At 45.3% G+C, this 26,395-nt stretch overlaps 1 protein-coding gene across 14 annotated transcripts in view; it reads right to left on the reverse strand.

The window, feature by feature from the left end:
- The window catches only part of FNBP1 (formin binding protein 1), a 1,284,153-nt gene that overhangs the window by 245,387 nt on the left and 1,012,371 nt on the right, over nucleotides 1-26,395 (reverse strand). For all 14 annotated transcript variants that reach the window (XM_069609253.1, XM_069609251.1, XM_069609250.1 and 11 more), the window contains one exon: nucleotides 20,523-20,655. In XM_069609253.1, coding sequence (XP_069465354.1) covers nucleotides 20,523-20,655 — 133 coding nt within the window. The remainder of the gene's footprint in view (nucleotides 1-20,522; nucleotides 20,656-26,395) is intronic.

Raw genomic sequence — 26,395 nt, forward strand, 5'->3', positions numbered from 1 at the left:
CAGACGTGCACTTCTCTAACGTTAGGGTATATCTGGAGCAGAAACACCCTCTGACTGTACATTCCACATTTCAAGACCTCAAACTATATCACAAAAATACTCAGACAATGCACCATGACTTTAGAACCCTTTTTCTCTTCATCCTGATCTTGCACCTGACCTCAGATTCTTTCAATAGAAGATAGATCCCATCTCTATACCTGTTCATTCAGGCCTCACAAGGCTGTACAGTAATCTTCTATAACAGAGAAGCTACCCCACAAACCACAGTTCTCAGCTGTCTCAAAGCTCAGTAGGATCTAGGAGAGAAAGACACACCCCTGTATTGAAACAGATGGCTTTATTGGACTGCTTCATAGAACTGGGCTAACTTAAAGCTCAAAGCACAATTCCACAGTAGGACGACGGCTTCTTCAACTCAGAAGTCTCTGGAAGAGGTGATCAGTACTCAAACACACAGTCCTGGGGATTTGAGAGTCCCTGTGCTTCTTCCTTAGCTTTGCTATCTGTAGGATCCACTCCTTATCTTCTCTCGTTGGCTCCAGGGAGATGCTTCCTCCTGGTTTCAAGGGCCACATAGCATGAGCTTGCTACGCCTAGGCAGTGGCTAAGGCTGGGGCCAGACCTACTGTCAATGGCCCGGCAGCCAGGAGTTTTCCTACTGACTAGACATCTTCTCTGTCCACTTCCCTGTCCCATGGGGATACATCTTTTTCTCCATGATCCACCCTTGTCTACCTCCTTGACAGTCAGTAATGGTGTTGTACCTGAAGAGAACTACACTTCCTCAACCTCTGCCCACATCACTTCCTCGACACTCCACCACATGCTGTTTCTCCACCCTCCTCCAACACCCCTTTGGTGTAGGGCTTCTCCTCCTCTACTTCTTCCTCCAACCTCTGCTCGCCTCCTATCGTACTTCTCTCCTCTTTCCTCAGTCTGCTATGACCTCCCTCCTCCTCCTCAATCTCTTACTCCAAATCCTTGTTGTCCGCTACAACTGGTTCAGCATATCTGATATTCTTCCTTCCTTCTACTAGCTCCTTAACCACACCTCATCCTATTAACTACCTTTTCCTCCCTCCTTCACCTACTGAGGCTTTCTTTCTGTCTCCACCTTCACCTCCTAATCAAATCCCTCCCACCTGTACACCCTTCTCCAGCCTCCTCCCGTCTGACTCCTTTATAAAACACCAACATCTTGCTCCTCTAAAAACACCCACACCTTCCTCCCAATTCATAGCTTTCCTATAGGGTGCATAATTCAGCCTCCCAATAACTCCCTCCTCTAACTGGGCTCAGGTGTGTGGGCTGCAGTTTACTCACTTCTGGTTGGCTCATTCAATTAGACTGGCATCTTTTTGCCATGTTTTGGATACCGCCTCCCTCCTTTGCGGGTCTGTGGGCCAATTTCAGATTTGGGACTCACCTGTGGTTTAATTGAGGTCTTGGTATCATGGAGAAAAGGCCTGTCCTTCCTGGCTGCCAGGACTCCCAGGATGGGAACAGGGGGTCTGGCCGCCAGGAATGCCAGACCCAAGGAAATAAAAACTCCAGTGGGGGTAAAAAGACCTTGTGGAACTTGATGGAGGTTCCGTTGAATCATTCAGCTGAAGATGATAATCCAAGTCCAGAAAAATTAGCAACAGACTCAGAAGAGTGAGACAACGTGTACATTCTCTGTGTTGACGGAGCAGCAGAATAGAGGCAGGATAGAGAGGAGCTGCAGAGTGAAGCTCAGGCAGCAAGCAAGGCAGAAAGAAGTCAGACGGGAAGAGGATACAAGTAGCACTATCAAGTGCGAAGGAAAGAACTAGCGTAGACGCAAGTGTTAAGGATCTGTATTTATTTGTTTGATGCTCCTCCCAGCTGTGCGCACAACATGCACGTCGCATGGCAGCCATGTTACGGCTGGCAATGAGTGCCGCCTGTATTGCGGTTGGCAATAGGGGCGGCCATTGAAGGGTTGGCAAGTACAGTGCAACGCCGAATGGTTGGCATGTGATGGGCTGTCTTCCATCAATCCCACACCGACCGGTGTCAGTGCCAGGATGTAACAGCATGCCCTCTCCCAGGTGTAGAGCTCACAGGTTTCCACAAATGCAGTCTATGGAAACGCTGTATCAAAAGGAGGGTGTGTATGTTTTTTGCCGGTTGAAAAGTGTGCATGGCTGGTCTGTAGCCTTTCCAGTATATGAGGTACTGTAACACTCCTCGAAGAAACTGGAATCGCAAATGTGGGCCACTTCATATTCAGGTTCCTTATAAATGAAAACAGGAGGAGGCTTGGTCTTTTGTGGATGTATGGAAGAAGTCCTGTATTGTTTTATTAGAGAGGAATGAAAAACAGGATGTATTCTTCTCCAAGAGTTGGGCAGTCGTAAACGAAAAGCTTTAGGATTTATGACATTTGATACTGTGTAGATATTTGGCAGACAGCCAGACTTTGTCATCTTTCCTGAAATCTGCATCAGGATTCCTGTGTTGATCGGCGTACTTCTTTGTTTGTAGATGCGTTTTGCGTAAAGTACATAAGGCCTTTTCTTGCATGTTATGTAGGCCTTGCAGTAATTCTTCCACAGCTGGAACATTCAAACTTATGGAAGGCATGAATGGCAATCAAGTGCGATGAAAACCATAATTCCAGAGGAATGGAGACATTCAATTAGCAGCATGGTATGAAATGTTATAAAACTCAGCTGAAGGAAGCAGAGAAACACAGTTGTCTTGTGCAGCGGATACAAAACATCGGAGGTATTGCTTCAACGTCTGATTTCTTCTCTCGGTCAATCCATTTGACTGTGCATGGTAGTCTGATGACATACTTCTGGAAATGCCTAGATTGGAACAGAGAGCCGTGCAGAACTTGGAGGTGTATTGTGAGCTGCGGTCCGATGGTATGTTGGTGGGTAATCCATGTATCCTGGAAAGGGTGGCAAAAAGGATATAAGCTATCTCTGAAGCAGTCGGGAGAGACTTACTAGGCATAAAATGGGCCATCTTAGAGCAGGCATCTACTGTGACCATAATTACTGAGTATCCTTCAGAAGGTGGCAGCTCTACAATAAAGTTGGTGGCTATAGTGTGCCACGGCCGTATAGTCAAGGTGGGGTGTGTCAATTTGCCAACAGGTCTCTTCCTAGGAGTCTTAGATATGTGCACACACCTCACAAGTCAGACAGTATAAAGCTACATCTCGACTCATCCTAAGCCACCAGAAATGTCACTGAACTAGATGAAGTATAGATAGCACTCCACAATGTCCTGCTATCTTGGAGTTATCTGACAATGCCAACACTTCTTTTCTCAGAGATTTTGTAGGGACGTAGAGAGCATAACCCATGAAGTACATTCCTTGCACCTGAAGGAAAGGACGTTTAGATAAGAATTGAGGTGTTTATCAAGAAGATGAAGGTCGTTTGAGGAAACATCTTCTCTGGTTTGATTTCCCAATCCGCTGAAGTTGTTAATGAGCGAGATAGGGCATCTGCGACTATATTTTGAGAACCATGAATGAAAGTCAAATGGAAATGGAACTGAAGAAAGAAATACGCCCATCTTGCCTGGCGACTATTCCTACATTCAAAGGATTGTAACATAAGATGATTTTGGTGATCCATTCTCATTTCCGTTTCCTGTTCTGCACCCAAAAGATGACGTCGCCATTCTGAGCATGCCGCCTTCATAGCCAGTAACTCCTATTCTAGGACTGAATAATGGACCTCCGATGGGAGTAAGGCCTATGAATAGTATGCAATATGGTGTTCTTCCTGATCTTCTCCTACTTTGAGTACGGCTCCTATGTCCTTATCAGAAGCATCAGCCTCGAGAATGATGGACTTGTGTTCAGCCAGTTGTATCAATACTGGTGCTGCTGTCTTGAGGGCCTGAAAGGCACTTTCTGTTGTAGAATCCCACTTGAATAGAATGTTCCTTTTCAATAGGGACGTCAAGGGTAGGACCAGTTTGGAGAATGAGGGAACAAATTTCCTATAAAAGTTTGTTCTACCCAGAAATTGTTGGATATCTTTTACGGAAGATGGTCTACTCCAATTCAGGATTGCCTTTAGTTTACGTGGATCAATAGATATACAATTCTTGGATAAGATGTAGCCCAGACAAGGTACAGACGTTCCATCAAATGTACACTTCTCCAACTTCACTTGTAGGTGGTTCTTTTGTAAACATGCTAAAACTTGGCTGACATGTTTAGTATGATCCTTAACATCCTTAGAGAACACTAGTATATCATCGAGATATACAATGAGAGTGTGAAAATGAAGGTCTGCAAATAATTGATCCATACATCTCTGGAACACAGAGGGAACATTAGCCAAGCCCAAAGGCATGACTCTATACTTATAGTACCACAAATACTGGGCAAAATTAGGGGCATTTTTTGGCGAAAAGTGTTAAATTTGCCCAATTACATCTCAATTGTCGCAATAAGACACAAACTTGCACTAGAAGAACTGTATGGCTATGTAGTATGGAAATCACTTGCGATGTTAAGAAAAATGCTGATAGCAAATCCTGCACCGGCGTACAAAATAGTAGCGCGTATAGACAACTCAGAACATACAGGACTGCTCAAGAATTGGGTACAAAAGCTCGAAGATGTACTAAATGCAAGTGACATCAAACTTGAAATACTATTAGATCAGCCGCAAACTGCAAAAAAAAGCTACAACAATGGTTTTGGATAACAAATATGGCTAAATTAAAAGATCTTCCATCCACACTAAATCATAGTCAAGTTATGAACAAAGTAAACAATCTGCCCCAATACCTACAGAAATTTCCTTCCAGATACCACCGAAAGGCGTTTCTGAAACTGCGACTAAATGCTATAAAGACAAAACAAATGCTAGTGGCACGTCACATCGAAAAAACAGACGACGATGGTTGCAGATTCTGTAAGTCACAAACAGAATCATCGAAACATCTAATAACAGAATGCCCAGAACTTAAGACTTTAAGATCAATCCACCTAGGGCAATTTGCGCCAAAAAATGACAACATGGACGAATGGTGGCAAAGAATCTTAGGTGGAAGCTCTATCCATTTGACATGTTCAACAATAAACTTTCTAGACGCCTGTTTGGACAACGTAATCTAAGTCTGGGCTAATAAACTGAATTGGAAGATGTTGATTTTCTTAAAACGTTCTGATAAAATTAAGGAAAAAAGTTGTGATAAAAGTTTGATTCAAAACTAAAAATTACAATAATAAAAAAAAAAAAATACTTATAGTACACAAAAGGGTGTTCTGAAAGCAGTTTTCCACTCGTCATCTTTGTGGATCCGAATAAAATGATACGCTTCACAAAGGTCCAAGTTTGTAAATATAATAGCATTCTGTACCGAGTGAGAAACCAAAGATTGTCTCACCTACTAGCCCCCGGGGATCTCTCCCTCAGGTGGCCAGGGCACGACCATCGCCTTTGGACCCAGACACTGGGGTGGACCAGTACCGGAGGATCACCTGGGTGAGGGGTCTTTGGGGAGTGGAGGTCAGGCAGCCGATGGTGAGATGCGATATTCTCCCTTCTCCCGTAACCATGACCCATCTTATTTGATAGGATTCTCTGACATCCCAACCACCCTCTCCCCCTTTATGCACAAACATTGGGTTGAGGAAGAGGGTGACACAGTAAGCAGGCTAACGCTTACACATTACATTGGACATGTCCCGCAAATCGGTTCAGGCAAATTCAGGCACTTGACTTTAATCACATACATCTGATACCCATTAGCTCTCCTCACACGGATAAAAAGCGGAACATAGAGACACTCTCTGAGCAAGGTGGAACACGAGAAGCAGCAGAACATCCAGGGCAAAGGCGAGCCTACTATAGCAAAGCGACTGATCGAGGGACTAGAGAAAAGGGTCAAGAAAACCTGATGTTCCCTGCAGGAGGTTGTTGCCTCCGGGAGGCCATGAAGGAGACGCAGAGAAATCCAAATGGCACACAAGAATAAGATTGCAAATGGTGTAGTAACGATTGGAGATCTTTATTCCTCAGAACAGCTCCTGACATTCCAGAAATTAAGGGAAACATTTGAGATGCACATGGACCAGTTCATAACATATTCCAGAATAATACATGCATTAAAAAAAGAAATGGCCAGACTACCCGAACTAAGGCGAAGAGAATAAGGTGCTGGGACTCCTATACAGCGTGTCAGAGGGCGGACATGCAGTGCTAGATTGTATCAGGGACTGCTAGAGGCATTACCCAAAGATCTAACCAGGGGGAAAAGGGCATGGAATCGGACACAGGCAGGGAGCTCATGGAAGGGGAGTGGTTGAAGGCGCTGTTATACCCCAAGAAACGCCAGACTAAAATGGACCCAATATTACATACTCAACAGAGCATACATGACCCCACAGATGATATCGCGTTTTTCACGCGCAAAGGGAAAAAGGTGCCCGAGGTGCAGAGCAGAAGGTGCAGGCATGGGGCACATGTTCTGGTCCTTCCCAGTAATCTGAGGGTTCTGGCAGGCTATGGGAGCAAGGTTGAAAAAGGGGGCATAAAAGGATAGGAATGGCCAGCTGATGCATGCCTTCTTGGGGTGTACAAACGCCCTAAAAAAGCTAAATCATAGAATAGGATGATAGATCTGGCCTGGGAACTAGCAAAAAGAAGAATTGCAACGGCATGGAAGGCACAGGAGGGACCACACAAACATAGATGGTGAGAGGATCTAATAAAATGGTCCATGGCAGTAGCCGTGGTGTTGTATGAAGCACTCAACTGTGCAGGAAAGAGAGCTCAGATGATATAACAACCTGGAACGCCCTAGTACATGCTCTCTTCAACTCACCCAATGACAAACCACCCTGATACATTAGGTTTACCAGAAATAGATACAGAATTGGTGAAGGACGGAGACTGGGGATAGGGCGGGGGGCCAAGAGCTCAGCAGAGGATCTCGATTACCTATGGGACAAAATGCAAGAAAACATTTAGAAGGTGATGGCTGTGTTTTTAGTTTAAGTTTGGGTTGGGGTTAGGGAGGGATCGTGGGAAAGAAAGAGAATGAGTTATATGCAAAATGTGAAGATCCTGAAGATGACATTGCAATGTCAAAAGTTGGATTTCGTTATAAAATGAATAAAATAAATTTAAAAAAGAAGATTGCATTGTGTTTCAAGGGCACCAGCGACCTTCCCGGGTGAACAACAGAGTTGGGGAGGCGAAGTCAAGACTGTGGCATTAACCTTGAACCGTGAATTAAAACCATAAAGACAAGAAAGGAATGCACACAACTGGTGAGTTGGCGAGAGAAATTAAAGACTGGTGTGTGCTAAGGAGAGATTGATGTAGCAACAGTATATCTCACAGTTGAAGGTTGCATGTGTGTGGATGAGAGGCAAAGGAAGGCTGACCTGTGGTGAACTTTAAATTATTGATACTTGTGAAGTCGGTGATACAGAGTAGCAGAGGGGTTCCGGGAAGAGAAGTAGCCCACTCAAATGTCTCAGCGAAAGGTGATATGTTTCTCTTAAAAAGCAACAAAGTGAATGAACTCTAAAAAGCGTAATGGTCAAGATTAACCTCAGCAAGAGGAGAAGCGGAGAGCTGGATGTTGAACTTTTGTGCTTACGATACTGAACTACCCAGACCAAGATACACTGGGGCAGATAACACAAGAGTGTGAGCTGAAGGGAAAGTCAAAGTGGTCCTGTGGAGGTTTATAGTAAAAGCCTTGCACATTGAAAGTCTTTGACATCAGGGAAAAGGTATGTGCCCGGCTGAGGGAGACCGGAAGTGTGATAAGTTAGGGGAAGGAACCCCTGAAGAAGGTAAATTAAGCTTGAGGAAGGGAAACCCTGCAAGTGCTGTGAGTGGAACAGGAAACTGGCTGGCGGCCATCATCAAAATCACAATTCTCTGTAATACGAGGGTACCAGCAGCCATCCATCCCCTTCTGACTCCAGAAATCAATCCCTCAGCATGGCATCTCGCATCCCGGAGACCAGGCAGTGCAAGCCATGCTTCACAGAGGTGGAGCTGCGCATGCTCACCGATACCATAGTTGAGCATGCTGAGGAGCTGTTTACAACAGATCAGCGCCGCCAAACCCAGCAATGGAAGAAGCAGCTCTGGCAGGAAGTGGCACAAAAGGTGTCCGCAGTGGGGACGACCCCATGCACAGTGAAGGACTGCCACAAGCGGTGGGATGACCTCTGCCCGAGGGTCATGAACCTCCTGTCTGCACACCACAGACAGTGCATGGCGACAGGTTGTGGACCTGCCTTCCCGATCCAGCTCCAACCCTGGGAGAAGTGCAGCAGGGAATTGAAGGAGTGGGTGCTGCGGAGGCCAGAGTACCCGTTGAGGATGGTGAGTACATGAAGCCCCAATAACAACACACCTGACTGCCAGGCTGCACCCCCCCTTGCCACTGTGGAGTGTGTACCCGCATGGTAGTGTTGGAAGGTTTGTGGGGTGTGGTCCTTTGAGCATTCAGAGTGCTCATGGTGTGCAGATGGGCTGATTATCGGCTGCTCGATGCTGGTGTTTCCGGTGCGGTTTTCACAGTGGCACTGGCATTTTTATGCCGGTGTTTCCGTGTTAACGGAAGTCGTAATGATGGCATACTACTGTCGTGCCGGTGTTTCCGGCACAGCCTCCGGGGGCTGCCGCTGTTTACAGTGCTGGGTCATGTCTGCAGGTACACAGTTTCCAGCATCGTAGTTCATAGTGTGCAGGTCCGGAAAAGGGTGCTGATACGGTGAGATGGGCACCATTATTTCCGGACCGGCATACTTGTAATGAGGTCCTATGTATTTATTTGTTTATATTTCAACTGAGGTCCTGGAGCACCCCTACTGAGAACAAATACGGCCAAATAACCTGTTCTATGGGTAGGTTCCCACTCGGGAGGGTCTACAAACACGTTTTAGCTCACTGTACCTTTCACAGCGAAAAAATATCCAGTTGCATATCAGTCTGGTCCCACCGACCTGGGCAGTCCAGCACCAAAATGCTAGGCAACTCTCCTCTGAAAAAGAGTACCATCAGCAACCCCAGACACATGTTTCGGCCTAGTCGGTCTTACTCAGTGAAGTGAAGCAGTGCCTCTCTAAGCACAATAGGCAAAGGGGTACAGGTGTGGATTACCCTGGGTAACTTAGGTTTGTTCTCACTCGAGGGGCTCCCACACTCTTATTTAATAGATTTGTTCATAGTTATGTTCTACTTTGCTACTGTCTATGGATGAAATAAGAAATAAAATAAAAGGTTTCCAACCATTATTCTGTGTGAGAGTTTTTATGAGTGTGTCTTGCTTAAGTGTTAGTTGGAGAACCCTATTACTCTAGTGGAGGTACTCCATACCCTACACTCTGAGGTTTCTGAAACATTAAAGGATTCAGGTGGTAAACCGTATTCGGTAACAACATGCCACATACGGTGCAGGTGCAGTGCCACTGCACATCTCGCTTTGCCGACAGGGACCACATACTCTCAGGAAAGAGTCCTATGCACCATCGCAAACAAATCCAGAAGGCTTGGAAGATTGTCAAAGCCTCCCGTGGAGTTCCCACTTGTGAAAGGAGTGAGGCCGTCGACTCAAGGGGTCTGCTCACACTTTGCCCTGTACCACCAGGTGGAAGATCATGGGGAAGATGGAGTGGTGAAGATACTAAATCTGGTTGTTCATACAGAATCCCCCGTAGAGGAGGAGTAAAATTCAAAGTATAAAGGCAGCCCTAGAGAGGCTCCAGCTGTGAGGTGATGGAATAGGAGCATGATGGTAATGTTTGGAATAGAGTGACGAGCTAGAGGTGTATTGAAAAGCTGGAAGCTTGGAGGAGGAGGTTATGCTGGAGGAAGAGTCATACCATCTAATAGGACGTGTTTTAAGAAGGGGGGCTTTCTGAAAGAGGCATTCCTAGAACTAAGGTAGACAGTGCTGGCCAAAGCCCACCCTTAGGAGCTAGCTGGGGAAACAAATGACCAGCTAGAGGGGGGAACAATTCCTTTGAACCTGAGGAAGAGGGTGATCAGGTGACCCCCTTATCCCTAGTGAATAGGGAGGCTCCAGCTGGTCAGGCTGGTCCCGGGCAGACATTAGTGCCGGGCCGAGGAACAAATCGGTACAATGTCAGCAAAGGACAGGGAGCCTATGTTCGATCCTCCCGGGACAGGGGGACCCCTAGGACAAAGCCTCAAAAACCCAGAAAATAACAGAACCCCCCTTTGGCCAAGGCATCTTGGGAGCAATCTTTCCTGCTAAAGAGATTGGGTAGATTCTTGGACTGATAAAAGCTTTACAACTGTGCCAGGTGATGAAGCACCCACAGAAGGAGGACTCCAGAGCAACTGGACCCAATGAAGCAAGTTTGGGGTCCCATGGAAACCAGCACCCCTAAGACAAAGATCAAGGTTGGGCCAGGCTTGTACTTGTGCCAAACAGAAACGCTTGTAAAAGGCTCAGCTCATCTTTATTGTCAATTTCCTTGATCTTTCTACAAGAGGGAGCTGGGCAGTACGAGAGGGAGCGAGGGCAAGAAATCCCTACTGATCGCCGAACTTGACATCTGTTTCTTTATTACTATTCCCTCACAAGAATAGTATCCCCAAATCAGGTGAAATAAACAGCACCTGAGATAGCGGTTATCGTGCCACTTTTTAGTTATTAATAATTAATATTTATTTAATGTGTTTTTGTCCAAAAAGAAGACTTCTCAAATGATGCAATCACAATCAATAAACGTAAAAAAAAATAGTTAATGCAACAAATTCATATATTTAACAAACGTACAGTAAACAATCTATACAATTCCAAATGTTCAGTAATTAATGTGCATCTTTTGTTGCTTAAAACAGCTGTTGAATATGTATATAAATGTCTTGAACTGGAATAACTTATTCCACATAAATAGCTAAAATCTTTCCAACTCCAGTTCAGCAGCAATGTGATTCCATATTCGGTAAACTGAGATGTGCAGCAATGTTCTTCCTACTTCGACAATAATTCCAAAAGTCAAATCCCTTTAGCGCATCGTAATGATAAACATATTTGCCCAAATCATTCATCTAAAAAAATCCCAGACTTAAACATTCTGTAAAAACATGCCTGGGGGATTCCAATGCATTACTAAGAGTGAATACATGACAGAACCTTTGCTCCAAAGATGAGCTGTATCTACTGATTAATCCGAAATAATGTAATAAATCGGCAAACTTTAGCTGAGTGGCAAATTAACAAATATCTTCGAGGAGTAACCATATATGCATATTTCCAAACACCTCAACATATGATCTTAACTTCCTAAGTTTAACATAGTTATTATTCCATTCCCAGGTGCAAAGTTTACATTTCCATTTGGAACATATCACTATATGCCACCTTTTCAAGCAGATCATGGATCGCAGATTCAATAACAAACTTTTAGGCAAAGTTCCTAAAGTTGATAATAGCCTGCTAAAAACTTTCAAAATAGGGCACTTAGGTTCATTTTAAAATATATTAACCCTCTCTTGACATGAAACTGGCCCTCCAGAGATGTCAGACCCAACACCAGTGATATTCTTAACGCAGATCCGGATTAGGAAGGCACACGTTGGGCAGAGTGAGAGGAATGCCTGCACTACTTTTCCTTTTGGGAACATTGATTTTTCCAACTTAATGTTTTACAATTATGTCTGCCTTTATGGTGAAGCACCTCTAAGCAGAGTTGTGGCGCAAGTTTGGGCATAGTGAATTATAAAAGTTTTGTTTCCCCTTATATTTCCCCTGGCAGGAAAAAGATATCCGTGCACAGCTAGGAGATTTTTACTTTTTTTTTTTTAAGTTAGCATAGGGATTTTTGCAGGTTTACAACTTTTGGAACAGCAATGGTGGGCTGTGTCACAAACAGAAGGTTCAACAAATGACTTGAGAATCAAGTAAGGTTTAAACAAAGTACTTGTAGTTAGTTCAAATCACAGGGTTTGGAGTAAAGGTGACCAAACAGACATTGATACTTAAACCAGCGTGGGGGTTCTAGGTGAACAAATAACCAAGTGAGATGGAAGTTTGCAGTGGTCAAAGCCAGTTTCTGGTCAGAGCACAGCGCTAAGTCCAAATGATTTCAGCTATCTCAGGTCACGGATAGCCTTCACCAAAGGTTTTGGATGCAGCCAGTCAGCCACAGTTCATGTATCCCAGAATACATTTGTGGTGTTTTCTAGTGAAAGTTGGCCCTTAAAGAAAGTGGTTGGCTTTCACATGACATGTTTTCTTCCCTGCCTATCGTAGGTCGATTGTTAAGCTGCAGTCATTATTAGTCCCCTAACGGAGGGAAAAGTTGTTAGCTGTGAGACCTACATTGATCTACACTATAGTGATTGGACCGATAAGCACACTGCGAGGGAGATGGGACACCTAACATTTGCCACGAATAACGGTATTCACAGGTTTGGCAAATAGGTCCCATATTTGATGGTACAGGGTATAATAGTCGCACACGTTCGCAGTATTCCTAGCATGCACACTAAGTGACTGCATGGACATAGCTGTAGAACCTAAGAAATAATACAAGAACATTTGCTTCTTTGTTGAACAATTGGAGCTAAATGATGCTTTCGCGAATGTTTTCTCTTATGCGTTCTCTTTATATGTCATCTTTCGGTTGGTATTTGTTTGTATGTCTTGAGGTCAAATGCACAATGATGTTCTGACTTTGAATGTATTTAATTTTCACCATTTGTCATGGGGATGTTGTTATTGTTTGATCATACAAATTTGTGATCTATTAACTTTGAATGGTTTACGTATTTGACCTACATATGGCCTTGATTGTTATCTGATGTACTTGTTTTCCCTGTGGATTGAATTGGGTGGATATCATTGTGACAACTTGATAACTTTTGTGCTATCTTATTAACTTTGATTTGTCACACTGACCTGTGTTACTAATGATCAGAAGACTATATCACGCCCTGAAGAAGAACCTTGATTATTCCGGAATGCATCAGTGATTGATGCATCTGCATTTACTTCAAAATTAATAAAACTCAAGCCTCTTTTTGGCGAACAAGAGTGTGAAGAACCTTACTTTCTATAAACTATATGAAGCCCTTATACAAGTTATGGCAACACAACCTGACTATTCGTTCTACTGAACCACACAGAGGATGTAAGGGTGTGCAGCCCACACCGAAGGCTAGATAGCCTTGGTCCTATTTTCTAGCTGCGAGACCTGCCACGGGCTTGCCTCCCTCCTGAATCAATACCGGCTTAAGTTTCTTGGGAGCCCACCAAAAGCTCCTTTTGGTTTCAATGATTGTAGTTCTCCGATCTTATGTCCCTTGTGCGCCAATGGGACTCCAGTCTCCAGGAAACTTGCAACTTGTTCTACTCGGCTCAAATTTCCCTCATGCCTTCTTCTTGGGGTCAGTTTCCACATGAGTCCTCATGTCTCAGTACCATTCACCTTTGCCCTAGATTTATCTCACCACAAGGAGATCTTGCTTTGCTTTTCTTGGTGGGGGTTGTAACTCTCCAACCAGAATCCAGCGTATGAATCATGCCTAGCCCACTACTGTTCGTGTATTTTCCGATTCTCCCCTGGTATTCTCACAAACTGACTGTCATAAGCAAGTATTCATTATTATCCTTGATGGGTGTGCCAGGCCCACCAGCATCCAGACTGTGGCACTTAGCTGGCATTATCTCCATGTTTTTGGTTCATGGGTCTTAGGCTTTGGCAGGGCAACCCAGCCCTGGCCCCACTGGTCTCACCTTTAGCCTCTGTGAGGAATCCGAGGGTATCCTCACTTCTTTCCCCAACATATCCTCCTTCCAGGTGGCTAGGGAAAGGTTGTTGCTTTTGGATCCTGACCCTTAGGGGTGGATAGGCAATGGAGGACCACCTGGGTGGAGGAAACTTGGGGCACACTTGGCTGAGATGCGGTAGCCCCCATTTCCCTTTTGTAAGGAGTCAAATATCCCCCAGGCCTTTGTAGGTTACTGCCAATCAATCCTCTTCCAACACACACCACTTAGCTACTGGGACGAGGAGGCCACCATTAACACAGAGGACAGACTAAGAAAAAACGAGAGCCGTCTAGTTGTTAGACTCATTATCATGGAGCCAGAAACCTTAAAACAGAGTCAGCTGAGAGACACAGGAAAAGTGGAGGTGAGTTCCAGGACAGGAGTTGTGGTGGCGAGACGGCACCTTCCAGAGACACTGGAAAGTATCAGGAGCATGATCCGGTGCAGCGAGCGAGAGGGGCTCGTTGGTAGTCTGAGGCGGAGCTGAGGAAGAAGTGCGGCACAGAGTGAAGGTAACGGGAGCGTTGGCTCCCGAACGCTCACAGGTGTCCGACCGCCAACTGCAGGTGACCGGAGCTAAGAAGTAAGCAACAGAGAAGCGAGGAAGCCGCGGAGGATGCCGTATGCCAGAGGGAAACAACACAAGCATATCGTGAGCGGAGACGGGTCTCTGAATAGCGGCAGAAAGTGGAAACCAGACCATGAGAAGGCCGGTGAGTGCCTGGGTGAAAAGGGGCCCCGGACATGGTGGATGGGCGGTTTAGTGTCAGACATTTGTCTGAATTGAATATAAATAAACTGAGAATTTACATGATGAAAGGCTGTATAAGCAATGTGAGGAACCAGAAGGTGTCTCGCCCACTAGTCCCCGGGGATCTGTCATCCAGGAGGCCAGGACACGGCCATCGCTTTTGAATCCAATTCCTGGGGGGGAACCAGTGCGGGAGGATCACCTGGGTGAGGGGTCTTCAGGGAGTGGGGTACCAGATGGTGAGACACGGTATCCCCTTCCCTATAAACACCTTTAGCCCATCCTACCAAGTAGGATACTTAGGAACTCTACCCCCCCTTACAACACAAACACTTTCTCACCGACAGCCCACAGACTAACACCCGAGCCGTACACCTGACGTGTCCCTATACAATGGTCAGGCGAGGTCAGGCCATTACTGACCATCACACACACCTGACTTCCATTAAGCTTCCCCACACAGATAAAAGGCGGAGCAGGAGAGCACACTCTGAGCGAGGCAAAACACACAAGGAAACAGCAGTTCCAAGATGGCAGTTTAACGAAAGAAGAAAGATGACAAAACAGAAGGGGTTCGCAAGGAGGGAAGTTCCCTTGACCTTTTCGACAATGAACCGTTGCTTTCATGAACCCTTGAGACTGGAAAACGTAAGACCAGGAAAACAGGCTGAAGAATCTTGCATTGTGTGTCGGAGATACCCGGGGCCCTCCCGCATCAGTCAAGGTGGGGATCCACTGTGGTACCGTCCTTGGCTCCAAGAACAAAGCAGTGCCACTGAAACCAACACAGACAGTGAGTTGGGTAGACTAATACAAGACTGGTCTGTGTTGAAGCCAAGGTTGCAAGTGGCAACATTGTATGGGGAGCGCTGGAGCAAACATTGTTTGAAATACGTGTGATAAAAGGTGCAAGTAAAGTTGACCTGCTGATGAGTGATTTAACTTTGAAACCAAGATATGATACCTTTGACAGAGTGGTCCAGCACCACGTGTGTGCTCAATCGAAGGTCTCTGTAAGGTATCCAGCTGAAAAGTGAAAGTTGTTGAGAATTGTGAATCGAAGGGGTCCTGCGATGGGTCAAGCTAAATCCCACGCACAGTCCAAAGTCTTTGATGTTGATACAGTAAAGAAAGTTTGTGGCAAAGTAGATAAAGTTGGTCTGAGCCCGGCAGACCAAGATCAATTGAAACTCTTGTGTTAAAGTAGGCCTGAGCCGGGCGGAGGACGACACAGGGGTGGGGGAGGGGTGACAGAAAATCACCAGAGAATTTGTACATATGAAATCCTAAGAAGAAAGGAACTTTGATGTTTGTTGTGTTGCATTAGGCCCTCTGAAAAAGACTTTGAATGGCAAAGCGACTTTGGCACAGAAGGCTATGATCTGGAAGTTTTGAACTGCACCCTCGTGCTAGAGAAGCCAGAGACTGTGCTAAGCTTGAGTGTGCTACCTTGTCCAGTGCTGAAAATGTGGGAAAGGCAAGCCAATGGCTTGAATATCCTGACATATCATTTCTTGAACACGGAATACTTTTCTTTTGCATAACACTGTTTCCCACACTATTTGTATTTGTAATTAAGGATTGGCAATAGGTTTATTAGTATACACCCTTTTATTTTTACAAAACAACACTAGGACTGCGCTATTATTAGATGGTTGTAGCTCGTGCCCATCTTTAGATTTAGGATTAGATAGGCGTTTTTCAAACCCAATTGAAGTTCAATAAACACTGTTGAACTGTGATCACTTGCGTCTGTCTTACTGTTTGATACCATACCTTCCTTACAGCAAGCATTGTCAATAGTCAAATAAACGGGCAATGCCAAGAGTCAAATAAGCAAGCATTGCCAAGAACCAAGAATAGTTTTGCAAGCCAACTATAATAGTAGCCAAGTCTGTATATAAGAGAAACCTAGAAAAAGGCAGCCAGATGCTGTATTCAAGAAATCTGAAACAGAGAATAAGTTTCCTAGCAGGAGGGTGAACAGGGAAGCTTGTGCAAAACGAACTATAACCGAAACTGTGTTTGCTAGCAGGAGAGTATACTGGGAAGCATATGTTAGTGTTGCAAATGAAAGCTACTAAACTAGAGAATAGTGGCAAAGCCAGTGATAATAAAGTTTCAAAGGCACTTGAAAGGATACTGAGTCAAGCCTCATTGTGAAGCTGAAACTGTAGCAAGATGTATATAAAACAGATCCAAGCATGGTGTGTTGGTTGCGTGACCTGTTATGGGTGGACCATGTGGTCCAACAATTGTGCCTAGACCGAATACACCCACCTTAGGAAAAGCCACGCTGTGATTGAATAAAGGAAACCTATGTAAACTATGATTGCTGAGCTGAACTTGACAAATAACCAATCACAAAGAATTGTGTTATTTTGGAACATTGAATATCTCAAGGAATTCTGCAATTTTGAAACATTGGAACAATTGATACCTTGGGGAAGGGAACCCCTCTTTTGTAAAGTGAACTATTAGAAACTTGGGGAAGGGAAATCAAGTATAGGTTTTGGCCACAGACAGACATTTGCTTTGGACTTCCTGTCACAGACTATGATTAGCTTCATTTAGATAAGGAAATCCACCTTAGCATAGGGCATGTGTTACGCTCACCTGGCTCCCACAGGGGCGTCGGTCGGACCCGGACTGCTGCGGTCTCCACCAACGTGATGCGTAGTGCAGAGATGACAGACTGGACTGGCCCTCCTAATCTCGTCTGCTTGACCCGTATAAGGATTCTCCTGCAAGTGGAGAGAGGAACTTAGCCACCCGTGGATTCTAGTGATGGCACCTCCCGGCTCTCCCCACTAATCACCTCCGAAATCCCCTTCCAGTACTCTCACCTTATATTCTTGGAAGATGAGCTCTCCATCCTGCGTGGATTGCAGGGGCGCGTAGATACCAGTTGCTTCACTGGTTAGAAGGCGTTGGGAAGTTCCGGACGAGAGTTCACTCTGAGGTTCTTGGCGAAGACCAGTAGGTATAGAGTTCATAGAGTTCAATATGTCCGATGTTCACTCTTGTCCCATTCCTTTCTTATCTTGCAGTGGAGTTCGAGAAAAGATGGTCTTGTGGCGGTAGAGGGCATTCAGGTAAGAGTCTGTATTACCCAATGCTGCCCGGTAAATAATGCATGTATTTAATGTGTTGTTTTCTCTCCGTTTTCAGATGCGGCGTTTGAAGAAGTGGAGAGTTAAAGAATAATGCCTCCGGTGGTAAATCAGGTAAGTCTATGGTGGTAAGAGAGATTGTATTTGTTGGCTCTCTCGGCTCACCTGGTTATTTCTTTTGTCCCCAGATGCCGGAGCCCGGCGAAGAAATGATGGAGGCAGCGCCGGATCGTAAGGTGCTGTGAGGACTGGTGAGTATGGCGCGGCGCTGTAGCTGGCGATGCGACGCGTGTAGAGAGAATGTCCTTTCCAGGTGCTGAGATGTGATGGTTCCAGAATCAGGTGAGAAACTGGAATACATTTTGTTTTCTAACCTTGCCTTCTGCTTTCCTTCTTCTCTAGGAGCTCCGGATTCAGGACAGGCGTGGCAGAGGTCTGGATGCTGACTTGCAGGCACGATGAGCGTTACGCTGCTGGATGCAGAATAACGCGAAGCGTGTGTTGCTGGTCGGGCGTGGTTTAAATAGCCTGAAAAGTAGTCCCAGGTAAGAAGTCCCTAGAACCACACCTGAGTAAAAAGTAGTCCCTGTAGTAAAATAGTCCCTTTCAGGCTTCACGTTGGATTGGAGTCATTTGCAGCATGGTCTGCCTGAGGTAAGTAATGACTATGAGCCTGGCGCCTCAGGAGCCAGGACTGAACCTAGATAGCCCCTAGCCGGGGCTGCTGAGGTTTTACTAAATGTCTAGATGCCTGCTCCCGGGGCTGATGGGCTTGGTCCTGGGGGTAGGCATCATGACAGCATGTTAGGCCTTTTCCCAACCCTCCTTTTTAGTTAATAAAAGTTTATACTTTAAACCCCGAAGGAAATGGAGTCAGCTGTGGGAGAACGGTCACAAACTGCTGTGAGCAAGCAGACCTCTGCGGTGTAGCGGTGTGGCAGGAGGAGAGCTCAAGGCCTGTGGAAAAGTGCAGGGCGTATGCAGCGGGAAGCGAAAGATACAGGACGCTGGAAGCCAGTGGCAGGCCACAAGAAGGCCGGCGGGACAGAGGGAAATGATTGTGTGAGTCCTTCGTCGCAGAGGAAGCACTGCTGGGAGTGCGCGAGCCACTGAAGACTGCTGGAAGAAGACACAAGGGACCCCACCGGGAGAAAGCGACCCGTGGCAGCGGAAGATCTCGCAAGGAGCTGTAAGTCCGACTGGTGAGTGCAACCAGAAGGGGGAACACCAGGCTGGCAGGCGGTCAAAGAAATAAAGCTATGGACATTGATATAAATGGAATCCACGCATTGTTATATGAAGTTAAAGCAGAAATAAGGCATTTTGAATACTGAACGAAATGAAAGAAAGTTAGAGCACATTTAAGGCATTTTGAATACCGAACAAAATGAAAGCAGCTTGGGAACAGTCTTACATCTTAAGAGGAGTGAAAGAAATATTGTGAATCTTACTGAAAGGAAGTTTTTGAACTGTATTGAAACGAGGAACTGCATTAACTGAAAATAAGTCCTAGCAAAGCCAAGAGAGCACAAAGAGTTGTATGCATGATATGAGGAATCCAGCATTGGCCAAAGCCGAAAAAGTGCCCAGAACTGTATGTTATATGAAAACACGCATTGGCAAGAGCCAAGGAAACATAAGAAAGTGTAACAAGTGCGTGATGGCCAGGCAAGCTACAATATAGTGTTGGGAGAATGTGACACATGTGAATGAAGCAAGCCTCACTTCTAAAGAGATGCGGTGGACTGGTGTTAAAGGAAAAGCAGTCAAGGAGGGGTACCTGTTGCGTGACCTGTAGTGGGTGGACCGTGTGGTCGGACAACTGCGCCTAGGCCGGGTTCCCCCGGAATGGAAAAGCCACTGAAAACACCTATAAAAGAAGCTTGTGTTGTGCAAAGACCTTTTGGTGATTTGGAAGTCAAGTGTTGTTTTGAAAGCTGGAAGATTTGAACTCTTGGGGACGAAACCCCCTGTGTTGTTGTGTTTGAAAGCTGGAAGATTTGAACTCTTGGGTAAGGGAACCCCTGTGCTTGATGAACTACTCTGAACTTGGGGAAGAGGAGCCGATTACAAGCCATGAGCTAGACGAAGCTCTGAACTTTATTTTGAACACTATTGATTTTGATGCGGACATCCCTACAAAATGAATGCAGTTAGTTGTGAGGGAAAGTATAGGTTTTGGACACAGGCAGATGTTTTACATTGGACTTCCTGGTGTAGACTTTCCTTAGTTTTCTTTAGGTAGGGAAATCCCACCTTAGCATAGGGCAAGTTAGGCATTACTCCACCCTGCCTTTTTGAGTTAATAAAACTTGGTTGAAAGAACTTGAACCTGTTGTCTGTGTCTGACTTATGATGCCTTCACAGTAGAAACAGTATGGAAGCAAAGATGGAATAATGAATACTCTTAATTATACTGGGAATTGCTTACAATTTAACTTTACTGTGTCTAATGCTTATAACTTATATACACATTACAACTATGTGTGTAAGAGCATTCTATAAGTTCATATGTTATGAGTTCTTGAACATTTTATTCCAAGTATAAATTATTGTTGGTATAATAAATTGTCTGGGGTCATTTAGTATAGATCATGCACACAAGGATAACTTCTCCTGAGATCTTATGGCAGGCTCACAATGCTATTGCTGTGTATAGAAACCTGTCCAAGAGCATAGGGTTCACTTGCTGGAATGCAAAGTTCCATATCCCTTCTCTCTGAAAATCTAAGTCAGGTATAAGTACTATTCTCTGCCACAAAGCCACGCAGACCTTCTATACTGCTTATGGGGTTATGGTTAGGCCCTGGCAAGCAAGGTATGCTTTAAAAACATGTCAGGCAGTGCATGTGAAACAACATATGCTAAAGCGCACTTACCTCAAATTTCTGGACTTCCAGTTGCAGCCTGCTGATGTTCTGCTCTATCTCGGCTAGCTTTTGATCCACACTGGCTGCATCTCCCATCTGGGGGTTCTTTATGTACACATCTTTCATCTTTGTTAAGGCATCTCTGTGTAGAACAGAACAAAATCAACAACAGCTGGATAAACTTACATATACTACTGAAAAGATGTACTCTGGACATCAAAGTAACACTCTTTCACCTCCACACATCAGAGCGGCAACCAACAGGCAACAGAACCCCCAGGGACTCAATTGGACTTTCAGAACTCATAGAAATAATAATATACAGAGCCAAAAAAGACTATGCATAGTGCTTGGGAATGAGAAAATAAGTCTATTAATGGTACTGACAGGAGTGACTAATGTACCCCTAACCCAGAGTCCCCTCTCCTCAACATTCTTGGAGATGTTACTCCTAAGCAGGAGATGGACTGGAGCATGTCAAGCAACTGCATAAACAAAGGGAACAAAGCATGTGGGGCTTTGGCAACTAAGACCATGGCACCGCTCGGGTCCTCGCCTGCATGCGCTCTCCACTTCAACCGTCAGCCCTTTTATCAGTGCTCGTGACAAAGTCACATTGGCCTATTTTCACCTTTAGAGACCCTGGGATTCAGGGAGGCCCAATCCCTGAGTGGAGTGCTATCTGGAGGGGACATACAGAGGATTGCCCTGAAACCCACCATATTCAAAAGGCCATCTAGTATATTAAATTCAGGGTGTAGGGCTATGCAGGCTTGGTCTAATACACAGAAGCGGAGCAGAACTAATGGGGCTAAGCCTTCATGCCCACATCGAACGTTGCGAGTAAAAGGTTACCTTTTCCCCCCAGTCACCTCCTCCAGCACAATCAGATGTGAGCACAGATCTTTGCTGTAAATCTCAAATGTTCGTTCACTGGGTCCCTTCAAGCCCGTTCATCATATTCACATAAACGCCCTACCTTTGGGATAATGATGCCAAACAAAGGCACTACACTAGTGGACAGATTCTACTTTCATCCGGCTATGTGTGACTGTTAAAGACTAAGCTTTTTCAAGCAGCCGAGCCCCCCACAGCTTCTCCTGGGAGTGACAGTCACCAGCCGGCTGCCAAGTGGAATCGTGAATCACCTCTACACAGCACACCAAAGAAAGTTCCTACCTGTGGAACATGAGCGGGCCCAAAAACATTCCGCCTGACTTTAAAATGGAGGCACAGATAACCACCACAAGCATAGAAATCAAGAACAAGTGAAACACCTAAGTGTCAGATAAAAATGATGGACTAACCAATCAGTGACATGGGTTTGCGAGAGAAGGGGGAAGAACCCAACAATGAGTAAAATAAATAATCACAAAAAGGAGTAAATTAAACAAGCAGAATAATCAATAGCTCTACAATAGGGCAAAAAGTCCTTTCATGATGTGTGAAAGAGCAGGCTCCGATATGGGGGGGTGGGGGGAAGAGAGAGAGAGAGAGAGAGAGAGAGAGAGAGAGAGAGAGAGAGAGAGAGACAGGCAAGGAGAGCAAGAAAGAAGGGTAGAAAGTGAAAAGAGAAGAAGGAAGTGGGAATGATCAAGAAAGAGGGAGGGGGAGAAGGAAGGAGAGAGGGCAGAGGGGAGGAGAGAGAAGGGGAGGTAGAACGAAAGAGAAAAAATGAGATGAAGGATCCAGAGAGGGGGAAGAGAGGGAAAGAGCAAGAAAGACAGATAAAGAGGGTGTGTGCATGTGTGTAAGGGAAACGCATCTTGGTAGAGTGTCGACCCAGGAGGTATTCAGAATCAGAGGGAGGAGGTGGAGTCAAGTCCAAGGATAGAGTTTACACTGGTGGGAAAAGGGATCCTCACCAAGGAGCGTGAGCTTGTGGGTTATAAAAACACAGCCTGACAAAAACTCTAAGCAAGGGGGAAGAAATACTTGCTTGTAGGAGTGTATGAATGGGTATTGTTGCCTTGGCCCGGAAGGGCGACGAAATATTTTCAATAGAAATATACCCTAAAGTAGGCGTCAAAAGGCATTTTCGTATAGAAGAAAAAACAAGAAGCAAGCTGGATGCTACGAACCCAAGACCGATTTAAGTCAAGAAGCAAACCAGGGATTATATCCCCAGGACTGCACATGTGAGATACCAGAAGGTGTCCAACCCGCTAGTCCCCGGGGATCTGTCAACCAGGTGGGCAGGACAAGGCCATCGCCTTTGGATCCAGTTCCTGGGGCTGGACCAGTGCGGGAGGATCACCTGGATGAGGGGTCTTTGGGGAGTGGGAGTGGGACACCGGATGATGAGACGTGGTTTCACCTTCTCTGTGACACCTTTCCCCCACCCTACCAGGTAGGATACTTAGGAACTCAACCCTGGCCCCTTTTCCGACACAAGCACTTTCTCACGGACAGCTCACTGTAAGAGACTGGCACCCGAGCAGAATACTTGACCTGTCCCAACACAAGAGTCAGGCCATTACTGATAATTACACACACCTGACTTCCATCACACTTGCCCACATAAAAGGCGGAGCATGAAAGCACACTCTGAGCAAAGCAAAACACACGAAGAAGCAGCAGTTCCAAGATGGCAGTTTAATATGAGGAGAAAGACGGCAAGACAAGAAGTGCTTTAGACCTGTTCGGAGGAAAGCCCCTACTTTTACGAGCCCTCGAGAATAAGAAACATAAGACCAAGAATTAAAGCTAAATAAAGGTGCATTGTGTGTCGGAGGTACCCGGGGCTCTCCCACGTCGATAGCCTAGGCGGGGAGGAGCTATTTCCGCTGTGGTACTGTCCTTGGCTCCTACAACAAACCAGCGCCTGTAAAGTCAGCACAGCCGGTGAGTTGGGGAGACTGATAGCAGACCGGTCTGTGTTAGAACCAAGGTTGCAAGTGGCAACTTAGTATGAAGAAATCTGAATAAACAGTGTGTGAAACGTATGTGATGAGTGACGCAAACATAATTAAACATCAAAGAAGTGACTGAACTTTTGAAAGCCAAGATAGATACCATATACAGAGTGGTCCGGCACCACGTGGGTGCTCATTCGAAGGTCTCTGTTAGGTATCCAACTAAGAGGTAGCAAATGGGAACTGTGAATTGTGAAATCGAAGTGGTCTTGCAGCGGGTCAAGCTAAATCCTGTGCACATTTGAAAGTCTTCGATAGGTAACATGAACTGCAATTGATCCGAGCCCCAGTGAGGGAGATAGCTGAGGAGGATCCGGGGTGAACCATGAGTCACCCGAGAAAAGTTATTCTCTGTACATTGGAGAAGGAGTTCTGAGCCTGGAATAGGGAGATACAAATTAACGATTGTGGTATAAAAGGAATATGAGGGGGATCAAGGGTGAAGAGTGAATCACCTAACTTGGGTACTTGTAAGTAAGAGGAAAGGAACTTTTCACTTGTGTTGATACATCAGGCCCTCTGAATCAAGAGACTTTGATAACTTAAGAGACTTGGGCACAGAAGGCCTTGATGCTGGTAATGGAACTGTGTCCTCATGCCGAAGAAGCCAAGAGTGTGCTATGCTCGAGTGAACCGCCTTGTCCCATGCTAAAAACGTGGGGAAGGGAGGCCAACGGCCTGAACATCCTGACATATCATTTTGTGAAAATGTCTTTCTTTTTCATTACAATATCCTACCCTATCTGTATTTAGCAATAAGGATTGGCAATCGTTTTCTTTAGTATAGGCCCTTTTATTTTGACGAGACTCCACTGGGTCTGCATTATTGTTATTTGATGGTCATAGCTTGCTCCCATCTGTAGATTTAGGATTAGATAGGCATTCATCACACCCTTGAACTGTGGTCATTTGTGTCTGTCTTACTACTGATGCCATGCCGTCCTTCCTTGCACACATTAGGTTCCTCTAGATTTGTCCTTTGCACCATTTTGAGTAACCCCAACTTCTAGAATAGCGGTCAGGGTCGGACTGGGACATAAAACTGTCTCGGGCACCAATGAAAAAGTGGACCACAATTGAAAATGGCAATTCATTCCTTTTGTGACACACCAAGTAGTACCCAAGGGTGTGCCGGGGTTGATAAAATGTGATGCAAATTGTGCAGATTAAAGAATATTTACTAAGCAGCAATGGTCAAAACGATTAACCGCATGGTGAAGACATTTATCAAACTGGCCCACAAGGGCCAAAAAAGTGTCCCACTTTGACTAAAAAAACTGGCCCAGCCTAGCATTTTGCATGTTTGGATCATGCACTTCTGTATTGCCCTATAGGCCAGTCCGAGCATGATGGCTATCCTTACTGGGTTTTAGTTAAATCCCCTAGACCTGTAGGCAGTCTCCCCACCCAACCAGGTGTGTACAATACAAATGTTTTGAAAAATACCGACAACTTCAGCGTGTTTTGTTCATTCCTTTATTATACAGGTAACATATAGCAACTTAAACGAGGGGACGGGGAATGGCATTTGGAGAAAAGTGGAATGTGGACTAGGAGTAGAGTAATTACTATGGTGAGTAACTTTTACAAACTCCTACATCCTGTCCCCTTTAATCCAAGCACTTAGAAGATTTTAATGCACCGTACAACACAATGGAAGGATAAAAGGTAGAACCGCCTAAGAACTCAGTGACAACTCAACCAGTAATGATTATGAGGACTACCTACCCAAAGCTACCATCAGCCTTTGCGTGTTTACAAAAGGTATGGAGTGCATCCCAAGTGACAGCCTTACAAATGTCTTCCACGGAAATATGAATCTGAAAGGTCATGAAAGCTGCCTCAGTCCAAATTAGATGTGCATGCCTGCCTGTCCTTACAATATCTAGTCGGCTGCTTCCTGTCGTTGTCTTTTGTTATGTATGCAGCCTTTCTTGAGAAAGGCCCATGTTTCTAAAGAACAGGTCCTCGGGGGCAAGCTGCCAAGGGCAGCAGCTGAGAGAAAGGGTGACAAATGAGACTAGTCAGTTGAGAGAGGAAGTCTGCCGTGATCAGTCGTTCTCTGGCAAACTCCAGAAGTTCTGAGAGCCATTTCCTGGTCAGGCAACAAGGGTCCACTATATTTTGGTGCCAGCGTAGCAATCACCTGAACATGTGCAGTACTTTGGCAATGAGAGGAAACGGAGGGAAGGCACAGAGCATCTGACCTTATTATGAGAGATGGAACGTGCCCCTGCCCCAGGGATTCAGTCCCTTGGCTCTTCCAAAAGACAATGACAGCTTTGAAGAGTTTTAAAAAGATTGATTAATGAAGAGCTCAACTGGTAAAGGATTGTGGTAAAGACTTGAGGGAGAGTTTCTCACTAATAAATGGCCCCACTCAACCTGTTCAAGGTATCAGTGAGAACATTCGGCTCTTCTGACTGGTATTCCCCTAGTGGTTAAACCCTGTTCTGAATGTACCACTTCCACAGTTTCACAACTAACATGCAAAGGACAGTAAACCTTGCGGCCCCCTGCTTGTTCAGGAAGAACATTGTGGTTGTGCGACTATGTCAGACCTCTAACTACGTCCCAAGGCCCAGAGGAGTCTCCACAGCCCAGGAAAGCCAGCCTACCAGGCATTGTATTCAGAGACATGAGCTACCTATAGGTGGAAAAGTCTGGACGCTGCAGAGAACCCCTCCATCTTCTGTGGCATAACCCGATTGAAGTGACAGTCTCAGACTCCAAAAGAATTGTTACACCTGTGTTACAGGTGGATATTGATCATTGTGTGAACTAGCCTACTGCATTTCTTGCAAACTGGCCTACTGCATCTCATCTGTACTGGCCTACTGATTATTGTGTGAACTAGCCTACTGCATGTCTTGCAAACTGGCCTGCTGATTAATGAGTGAACTAGCCTATTGCATTTTATGTGAATCGGCCTACTGCATCTTATCTGTACTGGCCTACTGATTAATG

Source organism: Ambystoma mexicanum, chromosome 8, assembly GCF_040938575.1.
Source record: "Ambystoma mexicanum isolate Mex_15411 chromosome 8, UKY_AmexF1_1, whole genome shotgun sequence".
NCBI classification, from domain to species: Eukaryota; Metazoa; Chordata; class Amphibia; order Caudata; family Ambystomatidae; genus Ambystoma; species Ambystoma mexicanum.